Source organism: Calliphora vicina, chromosome 1, assembly GCF_958450345.1.
Source record: "Calliphora vicina chromosome 1, idCalVici1.1, whole genome shotgun sequence".
Taxonomy (NCBI): Eukaryota; Metazoa; Arthropoda; class Insecta; order Diptera; family Calliphoridae; genus Calliphora; species Calliphora vicina.
In genome coordinates, this window is record NC_088780.1 from 57,891,703 (window position 1) to 57,906,706 (window position 15,004).

Below are 15,004 nucleotides of genomic sequence, written 5' to 3' on the forward strand. Positions count from 1 at the left end.
AATTTTTCATATACCTTTCGGGTATATGATATACGCACCTCTTTCAGTTTAGTATCCAAATTCAAAACATAAACTCAGCTCCTCTATAGCCTTGGAAAATTTTATTAAAATTAGACTGTCCGTTTAGAAGTTACAGATTTATTTCCACTTTTTACAAACATGGGTTTTATTTATACACCATAAAAAGCGCATTTAAAAGAATTTGAATTTAATTCAAATCGGAGGTGGTAGAAATTAAACATGGGTCGAAAATAAATTTAATTACCCATTATAGTTTATGCACGAAACTTCTATGAAGAAGTTTAACATATCTTCGCTTGCCATTTCTAACTAGCTGATCCGATTGGTATGATATTTGAAATACTTAAGCGTAGCAGAGGAATATTCGAGTTTATTTTTTCGAAGAATTTTTGTATGCTGGATCAGTCAGTTAGAAATTTCAGATTTATTTACAAAATTTTTGGATTCTGTCCTACTGAAAGTCAAATCTAAATAAGTATTTGCTAGATTCCAAAGCAAAATAATAACTATGATGCTCTAACGCTTGAACTGCATTTAATTTTTCGAGTGTAGTAGAGATTTAAAACTAAGTAGCCATTCATTCAGAGTGCAGATATTCGTAAAATGGATCTTATATTTATTGGTGTGTTGTTACGATGTATTTTGGACATGTGTTGTGTAGTGGCTTTTGGTGGTAACATGTTTATGGGTGATAAGATTTTCCAACATTCATCCTGATACCACACATCCCGTTTTATACTTTATCTAATGCTGCCGTGTAAAGCTAGCTGCTTCTTCATAGTTTTATTTCAGATTTTATTTTTATTTTTTGTCGTTTTTGATATTTTAAGTTGCTTTTAATAATAATTTTTTGTGTTGTTTTTGGGTGCGGTACATACATAAATATGATTTGAGGAGAATGATCTTAGCAAGATACACTGTCGTATTTGGTGTTTGCTGTGCTCATTTGCCCGTCTATATTATTTGGGTTAACATGTGTTGGTTGTCGCTTAATAACAAGTTATTTTCACTGATTAACTCTGATTAATTGGATCAAATTGTATGGTTTAGCTGTTTACATCTTTTATAGACTTGATACACTTCTTCGTTGTCCGTCTACCACATACACATTTACTGCATAAAATTGGTATTCGTATCAACATTGTTATTATATTGAACATATTTATTGGTTATTATTTAGATTATTATAAATATTTTTATGCGAATTGTTTTACAACAACACTTAATTTGTCATCACATTAAAATTATTGATAAAAAAAATAAACACAACTTGAAAAACTTCGGTATCGTGACTATGGTTTTAAATATAGTTTTTAATTCTTTTTGCTAGTTGATTTGGTAACACTTTATGCAAGGAATATCTTTAGAACAAAATATACATTTATAATTTTAAGACTAAATTATTGAAATGACAAATAAACAATTTATTTGCAATTTAAATTAAAAACAGGACAGAAGGAAAATTGCATATTGTCAATTTTGTTTAAGCTTATTAGTGGTAATAATTCATTATTAGTTTATAATGACAAAAACTTAATTCTCATAATGAATATTATTGATTATAGCTAGTAAAAACTTCTCGTACCACCCAGAAACTTACGTGCTAATTATACCCTACACCACCATAGTGGGGAGGGTATATTAGATTAGTGCAGACGTTTGTAACGTCTAAAAATATTGTCCCTACACCCACCTTAAAGTATACCAATCAGCTCAGATCACTTTTTGAGTCGATTAAGCGATTTCCGTCCGTCCGTCAATGTAAGCCGTGTAATCAAACTACATGTCGCAATTTTAAGGATAATTCGACAAAATTTGGGATAATTTTCTATTACGCCAAGGATGAAGCCTATTGAATTTGCTTAGAATCGGTTCATCTGAAAATAGTTAAGCTCTCATAAATACCTTATTTATAGAGATATTGAAACCAAATTCAGCACAAATAAGTTTTATGTAAGCCGAACTCGCACCACCAAATTTTGTGACGATCGGCCCATATGTAATTAGTCATAGCTCCCACATAAATCTCTTAAAAATTTTGGTATTCAAATAAAATTCAACACAAATAAGTTTCATATAGGCGTAATTTTATGGCGATTGATCCATAATCAGTTATAGCGACCCTATTCGCATTCAGAGATTGTCAGAAGGTCCCGTTTAAGGGAATCATTCATGTTTTGCCTCATTTACCCAATCTCCGACAGGCTTGGTCTGTAACTGAATGAATATGAATGGCAAATGTTGTTGTCATCTGCAAAAGAATAGGTAGGGTTGGAAGTATGACATAAAAGGTCATTTAGAAAAATAAGAAATAGAGTAGGAGAAAGAAAGGAGCCTTGCGGTAGCCCTGAGTTTATCTTGAACTCGTTTGATGAGATCTCATCTATAACAATTCGTATAGTGCGATATCTGAGAAAACACGATATAAATCTAGAGAACTATTAAATACCGACACCAAAAGCAATAAGTTTTGCTGAAAGCGCACCATGCCATACTCTATCAACCGCATTAAAAATATCTTGAGGCACCACTTTACTTTCGCCAAAACGGTGAATTGAACGACACCATTTTTCCGATATGAAGGCTAGCAAGTCTCCCGTAGAGCATCCTCTACGAAAGCCTTACTGCTGGTTGCTGAATAAATTGTTGGACTCTAAATATTTCAGAAGATGGTAGTTAACCATGCCCTTTGTAGGAATTGGCGTTATATTTGCATATACAGGAAATAAGCCGGCACGATATGAAGTACTGAAAAGGTTAGCTAATGGACGAGCTAACGTCGAAGAGCACTGCTTCAAGACCAGCGCTGGTATGCAGAGAGAGCACAGGAGACTTATTTACGTTGAGGTCCGATATTGAGATCCTAATAAAATAAAATTATGTATTCTTCATGTCAAAAACAAGCCCTAAGAAACTTAGGGCTTGTCTAATACTGCTTTAAGGAAAATTAATAGAATTTTTGTATTTATATTTGAGGGGCCGAGCCTCAGAACAAAGGGTACTTTTTGGAATTTTTTGACAAATTGGTTTTTTTGGTATTTTTATAATATTTGGGTTGAAATCTTCTATATTCTGCCCCACTGTGCAGTGGTTTGGAGCTGAAGTGTTTTCGAATTGATTTACAGTTGTTCAGCTTCCTAGGCGTAATGGGGGCTCCTCAAAGTTGGTCAACTCAGGTCTAAAATTTAAAAAAAAACAAAAAAATCCATTGATGAGAAAATCCATGAATGAGCTGAAATTTAAAATATAAATAGTCCTTGAGAAGTCCTTACATGTGCAGGTTATTTCTTTTAGTTGCAGAGATATTTAGATATTTTTTAATTTTCCTCGGCTTACGCCATAAATAAATATCAGCTTAATTGACAATGAAATTCAAAATAAAATAAAAAACTTGCTAACCTTTATCTCGTCCCTATACCTTTTTTTACGTAATTTTTAAGTTTGCTTTTGTAAAAAGAAATTTTCTTCGGTACAATTTCGGTACATATCTCTTATGTACTTTAAGGTATCTTCACATTGTTCAGATATTTTACCGAAGTAACGCCCACTTTCAGCAAATAATTTCACAAAATTTTAATTATCTTTTAACTAAAACTATTCAATTAAAAAAAATTGTCTCCAAAGGAAAGTGAAATGAAAATTTTTGTAGTGGTTACGCTTATTTCATTAAATATTTGTTATGTATGGTACGTTTTGGCAATTGACCATTCAAATGAAAAAATTATCAATACAAAATTACATTTCTATAATAAGAAAATTTGATATTTGCTCTTATCTAAATATTTGCATAGATAAATTTGAAAACAAATGACAAACATATTCACCGACCCATAACTCTGGTCGTGAAATGACGTTTATCAGAGAACACAAATTATCAAAATATAGCTAGCTATAATGTGAATACTCACTCTACTATTTTTTCATTCTCTCTATAAGAAAATAAAATCGCTGTTATCAATTAATTCAGCGCTCTTTCCCGTATCAATAAAATTTTGGAAAATAATGGCCATTAAACAATTCATTAGTTGGGCTAAACGACTCGTGAGTAAAACACAAACTAGTTTAGATAGACGGTTTAAATTAAATTAGTTGGACATAGAATGGATCGTTTTAACATACAATTCGACAAATACACTAAAATATGGAGTGGCCCAAAAGCGACGAATTTCTTTGATGCCGACTGTTCCATTGGTAAAATATTGTTTGCCTTCATGAGGAATAATCCCAAAAATATATGTCAGGTAATTTCAAATTTGTTCGAAAATTCCTTTGTATTAAGAAAATATTTGTATTTTAGATTTCCGATACTGAAGGAACGGCTTTAACAAACGGCGAGGCCATAACATTTGGCATACGTATTGCCCAATATTTCAAATCATTGGGCTTAAAACAAGATGATGTGGTGGGCATTGTGGGAGCCAATACCACCTATACCATGCCTTTGATTTTGGGCTGTCTATTAAATTGTACCCCATTCCATGCCATTAATCATCAAAATGATGAAGGTATTTTTTTAATTAAATTCTTTATTTAGTAGTTTAGTATGTAAATCCTTATCTGGTTGTATTTTAATTTCAGTCACTATAAAACAATTATTTCAAAATACCCGACCAAAAATAATCTTCTGTGATGGCAGCGTTTACCTGAATGTGGCAACGATTGCGAAAATTTTAAAAGCCAAAGTCTATACCATGAAAGATCATCGCATTGATTTGCCCAAAATTGAAGATCTACTCGAGCCAACAAATGCCGAATTATTTTATGTGTAAGTACTCGCACGCCTGTCTAGTCAGTAGATATTTACAAGTCTATTCTAAACATGCGGGGTTCGTCCATATCATTAATGTTAGCGCTTTGAAATAATTGATTGGAGGCTAAATCTTATCGTACACATTTGTTTCCAGGGGTAATAAAATTAAATGCACAGTACATTTTGTTTAGATAAGTTTATGTTCGATTTTAAACATTTTAGTGTAAAATAATTAAATTAATCTTTTGTTGTCGTTGAAAGAGAGACAGGGGGTGAGATAAATTTGAATGACAATTAAAAAAGAAGTGTATTAAAAGGGATTTAATAAATAAATACTTCAATTGTGTAAAATATTCAAAATTGTGACTCACATTTTCGTTTATGTTATCAAAAACATACATAAGTAATTTACACTTGACCGGTCAATGTACTGTAGAGTGGCCTTTATTTTACACTTGTTCGATGCTCCCAGCTCTAAAATTGTTCTCCGTCACACAGATATTTAGGAAAGCTTTTTTATGCCCACGAAGCTCAACAAATATAAGTCAACTCGAAAACACCTCAGCTGCAATATCTCCAATAGTTCCCGAGAAAAAATTTACCTTGAAAATTAAAAACTGTACAAATATTTTTTTTGTTTGTATAGTTTTTTTTTAATTTTTTTATTCATATGGACTAGTGTTAATGAAAAGTTGAATAAATTTTACAATTTTCACCCGATTTGAAAAATTAAAACCATGTTTTTTTTAAAAACTTTGGTTAAATTTGTATAAGCTTACATATCAAAATCAGCAATGAAAAGCTATTAAAAAAAGTTCCTAAATTTTGTTTTTTAGTTAGACATTTTTAACAAAAACAATACTTATAAACTTCAAATGTATCAAAAAATGCTCGTCATTTTAATTTGTTGTAGGACAAAAACCGACTGAGTGACAGGTCGATAAGTTGACGAACATCACTGAAAACTGTTTCTTAGAAAAACTTCTGAATTTGAGGGTGTTTCTGACACAATTTATAATGTACTCAGTAAGACCTATAAACCACTCCAGGTTGTTTTACAAGTTTTTTGTTTACTGTAGCACCGTGTTATGAAACGATCCTTAAATATTTCGATGTATGATTAATGAGCCTATATTATGGATAGCTACACATTTAATATACATATTTATAAGCGCAAAAGCTCTATTCCAGGAGGACAATCAGAAGGACGTGTCCTCAAAGGTGGCGTACGGAAATCAATTATTATTAAATTATATTCTGCATATCAAATTATTTCATTAGCCATTCTAATGCAAATATTTAAATTTTATTTCTTTAACTATTTTTCAGTCCAGAAACGCTTAAACTTGGTGGTGATCAAACAGTCGCAATTCTCTGCACTTCTGGAACTACTGGTGTGCCGAAAAATGTATGCATTTCTAATTCCTCATGTCTATTCGATTTTGGGTAAGTTTATATTTATCTTTACTGTGTACATCAGATGTTTCAAATCGGATAATGTTAACCCATGCCGCTCGGCTTCGAGTCAGTTTTAGCAAAAAAAATATTAAATTTCGAATTCAGTTACAACGCAGTCGTAATATAATTAAGTATCTTTCTAAAATTATATAAATGTCTAAAGTGTTTTTTTTTAAATTTTGAGTTATTAAAAATTCGCCGGTACACAGTGGTATGAGAAAAAAAAGAGGGAAATAAATCTGTAACTTCGTAAAAAGAAATAAAATACTTTTTTTTCCCAAAAACTAGCGAAAAAAAATTTTAAAATTTTTAAATTCAAATGCATATAACTCGATTTTTAAATAATTCTCTTTTGGTTTGCCATATGCATTTGTTGTTAGTCCAATAAAAGAAAAATGGAGAAATATCGGGAAATATTTGGACCCGCTATTATCAAAAAACTGGAGTAGAGTGGGTAAAAATGTTGAAAATTTAATTTTCAAATGCGAATATCTCCTAAGTTGTAAAAGATAATTGATAGCTACGATGAGGTTGTAGTGCTCGACAAGGAGAGTCTATATATGTAATGGTTTTGAAATCGGAACACAGCTGAAGAAATAGGATCGTTTTAAAAATTGAACATACCCGTGGTGTCCTACTTTTTCTTTGCTCATGTCAAATTTCATTCAAATCGGACTAAGGGTTTAGAAGTTACAGATTTATTTCCCTTTTTTTCTCATACCACTGTGTGGCGTCAAATCGTTTTTCCTGAAATCCTAAAGTTCAAATCGCAGTTATTCATTTGATATTAATTCTATATAGTTATGTCGTTAACAAAATCATGTATAGCAATTCATAAATTATTAGAATTTGTCTAACTAATTTTAAAAATTTTGAAATGGGAATCTTAAAAATGGTACAAAAAAGTAAATTTATTTCATTGCAAAACTACCGTTTTGTTTTTTCTAAATTTTGACCACAATATATATGGATATTAAAAAAGTTGTGAAGCAATAAATTAGCTAATGTATTCTCTAATTGTTTTTGCAGTTGAAAATTTTGTCCGTCAAAGGATAAAAAATTTATGTGAAAATATTGTAAGGAACCTAAAAACCAGCACTAAAAAAAATTGGAGGGTAATATGGACCACTATATGAGGGTAATGTGGACTAGTATTTAATACATAAAATTCATGAACCAGCTAATCATGAATGATTAAAAATTTTAATTTCAATATATTTTTATTAATACAAACTAAAAAGTCGCGTTCTTGGCTTAGATATGTAGATTGCTTACAAAGTACATAGTTATTGTCGGGTAATATGGACCAGTAGTACATAATCAAGTAATTTAAGTGGTCCACATTACACGAACTTGGGTTACAGTGGTAAAAAATAATTTTTACCTAATAATCTAAATGTGCTTAAATTCTTACCAAATATAGGCAAAACTACGTGTCCACTTTAACTATATAAAACAACAAAACATTAAATTCTACCAAGTAACTGTACCAAATTTTGTTTCTTACTTGAGCCGAAAAAAATGTTGAGCACGCGCATTTCAATACAAGAATAAAAAGCCAACATATCAATTACTCATAACTTCAATAGTTTCTGAAAAGAGACACTGGTCCACATTAGACGCATAGTCCACAATACCAGAAGTTACTCTATTACAAAATTTCACAAACGATTAAAATTTGTTTTTGCATTTTCCAGAGATTTTCTTTTATATATGACTGAATTATTTGAAAAAAGCTTTTTCCTAAAATAAATTATGAGCGTTATTCATCTAATGGTTTTATATATCCTTACAAAAATCCTATAAAGAAATGTTTAAATTTTTAGTAAATGGTGTTCAGCAATTCTGCAATTTACTGGGAAAAAATAACACTAATTTAAAAGACTTTTGTTCATGATGTGAAATATATATGGGTTTGTTAATTTAGGTAAAATATTGAAAAAAAATCCAGAACGTCGTCAAACTTTTAAAATATTTATTAAAACAAAAAAAATACTAAAAAATCTTTAAAATTGGAACAAAAGATTTGAAATTAAAAGAGTTAATTCATTTTTTTCTAAATATTTCAATTTGTTACCCTCACGGCACTCCAACTATAGTCTCCTACATATATATAAATGTGCACACACCTTCAGGCAATGGTCAAAAATAGTAATATTTTAACAATATGTATCATAAATATATACATACCTACATTGTAATTTATCTGCCATTTAATTATCACCAATCTACTCAAAAGCTTTAACGGTGGAGCAGATTTATTAAAAATAGTCAAAATGTTATTCGATTGCTTTGAAATTATACTAAACTTTATTTCTTAATATGTTTATACCCACCATCGAAATATTCAACGTAGATCCATAAAAATATATGTTCTGGGTCCTTATGAAATCCGTATATCTGTTCAAAACAGGATAGAGCGAAGACGAAAGGTGCTAGCTGTCTGGCACAAATACTCGCTGTTGATTAGGTTTTTTTGTTATTGAAAATGGGCAATGTCGGCCCATGATTTCACCTAGCTCCCATACAAATGTTTGAGCAGTCATAAATATGTTAATTATGCAGCAATCCTGATAAAATTTTTCACAAATTAGTTCTAAGTTCTCTCATACAAGGTCTCCCTAAGAAAATAACTGAACATTCATAATTGGCATATAATGAAAAATTAAAAACTATTTTCCTTAAAATTGTGACGGAAACGGAAACTAAAATATGTTTAATCAACTACCCACAGTGGGTCAGAATCAAAAATTTTTGGAAAAAACTCTGGCTGGTACGATCGGTATAAATTTTGACGTGGAGTATTCGAATTTAATTTACTAAAATGGACCCTGCAAAGTACCTTCTGCATGTAAAATTGCTAAACACATGCCATTTTTTGTTTCCCATCCGATTTCAAAGATTTTTATATTTTTGGATTTCAGAGCAATATCAATTATGCATCAAAAAATAAACGATTTTCAATTTAAAATGCCAAAAATAGTAGATTTTTGTGTTTTTTGGGCGAGAAGGTGACTTAACTCTTTTTTTATTAAAAAAAAAATTCTTTAAGCAGATAGAACAATTTTATGTTTTTCTGTAAGGTATCTTTATGGAGAACATTTTGGTATAAAAAACATGTCCTATTTATCGCTCTTCGGAACTTGACTTATTTTTTATCAAAATTTCAATTTTTGGGCCACATGTTCTAAAATCCAAAAGCTAGAATCAGGAAACCGAAAGCAGCTTTGGAAACATTGATGTGTTCCATATTTATCCACAAAGTATTTTCCCAGCCCCTACGGAATTTTGGACCCTACGGGCAAAATTGTAAAAATAACATTTTTGGTATTTTCTCTCCAATTTTTAGGAATTGCAGGATTCCCTTTGACCCTTTGAAAAGTTTTTTTACACTTTGTTATTAAGAATGACAAATTTAAAAAACATTGAAAATTTCTTTGAATTTTGTTAATAAATAAAGATATTTATTGAGTTTCTAAAACTAAAATTTGTATCAAAATTTTAATAGGTTTGCAAATATTAGGAACAATTTGATCCATATTTATTCCGAACTATTATATATATGGGAAATAAAAATTGGAACTTTGAGACTTCATAGCGCCGCTCCTGGAGCATTTGTAGGGTCAATTTTAATCAATTAAACTCGAATAATCCTTGTCTACGCCCTCCTTGTCTATCCCGATCGGACCAGCCGTTTAGAAATGCCAGATTTATTTCCGTACCAAATATTTCTCAAAAGTATGTGTTTCATTCAATTAACAAAAAATAAATAATTTTTTTTTATAAACTTGTGTAATTGATGAAATAACTCTATTAACTCGAACATTTTTCAATAGCTTCATATGGATTATGATTCCTTTATAACTGAATATATATTTAATAGTAATTTTGTTAAAAAAACTAAAATATATTAAATATTTTTCCTGACTACTGGTTGACATTATACGATTTAACTGAAAATTTCAGAAATCGACTATTACATATATCAAGTGTTGTTATAATCCGTGTTATAATAATCTTAACCAAATATTCTTACAGATTCGTTACCGGCCAAGATGTATTACTCTCCTTTAGCACCATTGATGTCTCTTCAGGCATGTTCAACATGCTCTTTTCATGTGGACATGGCTCTACACGTGTGATAACAGACAAACCCTACTCGCCAGAGTATTTGTTAGAATTGATTTACAAATATCGTGTGACCCTACTAACACTGACTCCCAGATGTGTCATAACTTTGACTAAATGTCCGGAATTAGCAAAGGATAAGTTAGCCAGTGTTAGATTTATAAGTATGACTGGAGGCACTTGTCCTGTTACCACTTTATTGAAAATGCAAGATTATCTCTCAAATGGTTTTATATCTTACGGCTATGCCTTGACCGAGTGTGGTGGTGTGGCCGCCAACATGGGTGTCAGTCATCCAAATAGTTCAGGCAAAATTGTACCCGGTGTCAAGGTGAAGATTTTGGATGAGAATGACCGTAGCCTGGGTCATGGTGAAATGGGAGAAATTCTAGTACATACCAGCAAAGCCTGGAATGGTTACTATGGCAATCCTTCGGAAACGAAACGCATGCAAGACTATCAGGGCTGGTTTCACACTGGCGACATGGGTTACTTCGATAAGGACAATTATTTATATATAGTAGATCGTAAATGTGATTCACTGAAATTCCATGGCATGCAATATTGGCCACATGAAATCGAACAATGCGTAGCCGAGTTGCAGGATGTTGTAGAGGTTTGCGTTTTCGGCCTGTGGAATGAGGTGGATGGTGATGCAGCTGCTGCGGCGGTTGTAAAAGTGGCGTCTAGCAAACTGAGTGAACAAGATATTGTGGAATATGTGGCCAAGCGTTTGGTAGTCTCTCATAAACAATTGCACTGTGGTGTGTTCTTTTTGGATGATTTACCCAAGACGGGCAGTGGTAAAGTGTTGAAGGATAAAGCCCGTGACATGGCCTTGGGTAAACAGTGGGTGCCACCAAAACCTTTCAGTATCAATAGATATGTGCAATAAATCGTTAGTTTAAAATTTATTTAAATTCTAGTAAATGTGTTTAAGTTATTATAAGAATTTGTTTGTATGTAAGTAGTTTATTTATTTTAAAATATTTTGTTTTAGTTTTTAAGCAACAAAGTTATAGGAAAAACATGTATATATAAACAACAAATTCAATAAAATAAATCAAATAAAGCCAGCAACTTAATCTTTAAATGTATACTTTTGATACTTTATAATTTTGTGCATTCTGCAATCATTCATGCATTCAATCAGGCTGTCTGTCTCTTCACTTTAAAGGGTGAGCAAATTTATTACGTAACAAAGATACAGCAATAAAAATGAAGAGCAAACTTATAAACTATCCAATTATAATACTAAAAAGCAGAAGGGGAAAATTTGAAATAAAGAAAAACAGAGCCGAATCTCTTTATCTGGTGATGAATCAGTGACAATATCAGCAAACGCCATCTAAATAACATAAGTGGCTAAATAACACTAAACCGAAAACCCAACAGAACAGTGCTGAAAAAAGGGCCGACTGGAGATTTGAAGATGCCAAAGGCTCTTTAGAAACCAAAGAATAACTTGTATGTATAACTTCAAATGGACTTAAACACTGGCATGTGATGGTCAATGCCACCACCACCATCACCGACACCATCATAATTTCTGCTAACGCCAGCCAGCATCATTATTATTTCCTCAAGCAGATTGTTAAAGAGTGTATTTTTACGATGACTGTCTCCTGTTTCAACATAAATTCTAATAAGAATTCTTTGAATATTCTGCTTTTAAGATCTTAAGTTCAGTCTACAGTCGCCATTAGTCCTAATGCGATTATTAAAGATTTGGTGCATTCATAAAGATAAAGTTATAAATTTAAATTATATTCATTGAAATGATTGATTAAACCGACAAACGAATACAAATTCCACTATTTTTCATGAATAAACATTCTATTGCAGATACAGATACTAAATAAATAAATATGTATTATTTTTTTATTTTTTTTTTTGTACTCGTTCCACAACAAGTTCATACAAGTGTCTGCACTTTTGAATATTTAGAAATAAAAATGTAAGAAATAAAATTTCCCTTTTACGTGTTTTCGATCTGATTACAAATGAAATGGAGAAGAAAGAAAGAAATTTCTTTAACAAAATCGACATTGTTTTCCTGTGTCCTGTTAAAACACTGTACGATTATGTAGGTTTGGATGTACATACATATGTAGGTAACTACTATGAAGAGATCATTTGAATACTAGCATTTGCATTAAAAATTTGCATATCTTTTTCTAATGGCAATTACTTTGCCAAATTGATTGCAAATTACGGGCACGCACGTGAACTACAGTGATGTGATAAATAAAATTTGCAATAGGGTGGTTTAAAACTTTAAGATTCTTGAAATTTTTACAGTTTTTTCTGAAAGTTTTTAAGTTGATATTTCAAATTAGTGAAAATTTGATATGAACCACGATACAACAATATAAGGTAAACTCAGTAGAAAATAAATTCTCAATTATACAATTCTTGTAACGTCAAACAAAAAAAAATATAAAAAAATATGAAAAAAATCAAAATCAAAGTTTGACGTTATATGGCTAAATATTGAAAACTCTCCCTAGTGATTCTACCTTCTACAATTATTGTATCATGATATGAAAAATTTTTATAAGTAACTGTTTAATACTTTATACTCATTTATTTTTTTTTAATATAAACTTTGTTTAAAAGGATAATTTAAGACATTGGTAGGCGTTCATATTGTTCAGATTACGACGATTTTCGTAAATTTACACGTACACAACCCGAATGTAAACAATAGAGAGTAAAAATACAAATATTTCAATCAGTTGCTTGATGTTGTTGCGGATATTTTATTGTTTAGCCATACATGCACACAAATTTAACGCCTCTATTTGCGTACAAATGATTTAAGAGCTACTTAAAGTAAAATATAGCTTTAAAATGTTCACGTTTCTTTGAAATATCTAATGTTTTTTCGTGGTGACTCTTTAAACATCCAAATAGTTTTAGTATGAACCACCCTAATATGCAGACCAATTTCTTAATATGTTGCATTTTTTGCCATTTTTATGTCTGAAGTAGGTATGATACACCAACACCACTTTCATCACCACCCAATAGAATTTATGTGTATTTTTTTATTTGTGGCCGCCAAATAAAGTTTGTGTGTGACTTAAAGATTCTCTCATTCATTTGCAGATAAAAGAAAAATTGTCATTGCAGGACTTTTAAAGTATTTTACCTTTACAAATGGGAAGTGTTCATAACAAGCAGATATCAACTTTGTGAACATTTTGTTAAATAAGTGCTCACACTAGTAATTGGTTAGGTTGAGTTGAAAGTAGTTGGACAGTAATTTGGCACAAATTATTTTCCAATTTTGCGATTTTCAAACACCCAAGGTCTAAAATTGCTCTTCGACTTGAAATTTTAAATAACAAACATTGATTTCTCTTGATTTAAAATTCAGCTTAGATATTTACTATAGTGCCAAATTTTGTAAACAAAAAAGGTAGCAAAAAGAGCAAATTTTTTTTCGATTTTTTTTCAAACAGTTTCGATCATAATTTACAGTGCAACACAAAAACAAAAGTAACCATATACGGACACCACTACGTGATATAAGACCAAAGAAAAGACCCGTGTCTCCCAGTTTTGCCCTAAGTCATACACTTTTTTTTGGGCCCCCAAAGATTTCGGCCCTCAGTGTCATTTTTGCAAAAAAGTGACCAATTTCTCAGGCTCAAACAGTTCGGAATTTTGATTTACTCTCTGAGGAAAAGTTGTAGCCCTTGTCATAAAGAACAAAAATTGTGTACATATAAAATCAAAAAAACTTCATCTTCAAGATAAAAATCGCAAAAAAACTTTAAAAAATTCGAAATTAATTTAGAAATAATTTTGTTTAAGCTGCCTAAAAGTATGCTTTAGTTTATAATAACTTAAGAGTTTATGGCCCAAAACACTTAATTCCTTTAGTTTTTTTTAGTAACTTATATTGACCTACCTAAACGGTGTTAATGATCATTCCAAGGATGTTAATATGTTCTAGAAAGTTGTTTGTAGATATCTTAGGTACATTTTTGTAGTTGATTGTTTCCTTGAATTTTGAACGGTTTGCTACCTATAAACAGGTGAAAATGGTAAAAAAAAATAATTTTTAAAGTTTTTCGCGATTTTGATTTTGAAGATGAAGTTTTTTTGATTTTATATGTTCATAATTTTTATTCTTTATGACAAGGGCTACATACAACTTTGCCTCAAAAAATAAATCAAAATTCTGAACAGTTTGCAAGATATGAGCCTTAGAAAATTAACCGTTTTTTGCAAAAATAACACCGAGGCCCCAAATCTTTGAGGTCCCATAAAAAAGTGACTTTGGACAAAACTGGGAGATACGGGTCTTTTTTTGGTCTTTTATCACGTAGTGGTGTCCGTATATGGTTATAGTTCCATGACACAAAAAAATTACATACAGTGTTATTTAACTAAATTAATGATTTAAATTATATTAGAAGTGGTGGTGGCAGTTGAGCGATATCGCCTATGTGCCAAATCCGATGAATTAATTTATCTTTCTTTTTTATAATGACATGGACATTGGAGCACCGACATACTATCATTTATAAGTATGCATGTCCAGAAAACATTGTTGGAAGGTGTTTGAGGGTAGTCAGCTTCGTACGATTGGTTGTAGTAATTTTAATATTGATTTTTTTTAATTAGATATTTTTT

General features: G+C 31.0%; 1 protein-coding gene across 1 annotated transcript; it reads left to right on the top strand.

The window, feature by feature from the left end:
* Nucleotides 1-4,065: 4,065 nt before the first annotated feature.
* On the top strand, nucleotides 4,066-11,321 carry LOC135949135 (uncharacterized). Its single transcript, XM_065498595.1, has 5 exons — nucleotides 4,066-4,262; nucleotides 4,319-4,526; nucleotides 4,600-4,786; nucleotides 6,101-6,217; nucleotides 10,268-11,321. The coding sequence occupies exons 1-5, from the start codon at nucleotides 4,122-4,124 to the stop codon at nucleotides 11,250-11,252; spliced, it is 1,638 nt and encodes a 545-aa protein (XP_065354667.1). The 5' UTR covers nucleotides 4,066-4,121; the 3' UTR covers nucleotides 11,253-11,321.
* Nucleotides 11,322-15,004: the final 3,683 nt, after the last annotated feature.

Bases quoted from the DNA above. Each gene is read 5' to 3' on its own strand.
- LOC135949135 (XM_065498595.1), top strand. From the start codon at position 4,122: ATGGATCGTTTTAACATACAATTCGACAAATACACTAAAATATGGAGT. The intron at 4,263-4,318 runs GTAATTTCAAAT...TTTGTATTTTAG, and splicing joins ATCCCAAAAATATATGTCAG to ATTTCCGATACTGAAGGAAC. The intron at 4,787-6,100 runs GTAAGTACTCGC...ACTATTTTTCAG, and splicing joins AATGCCGAATTATTTTATGT to TCCAGAAACGCTTAAACTTG.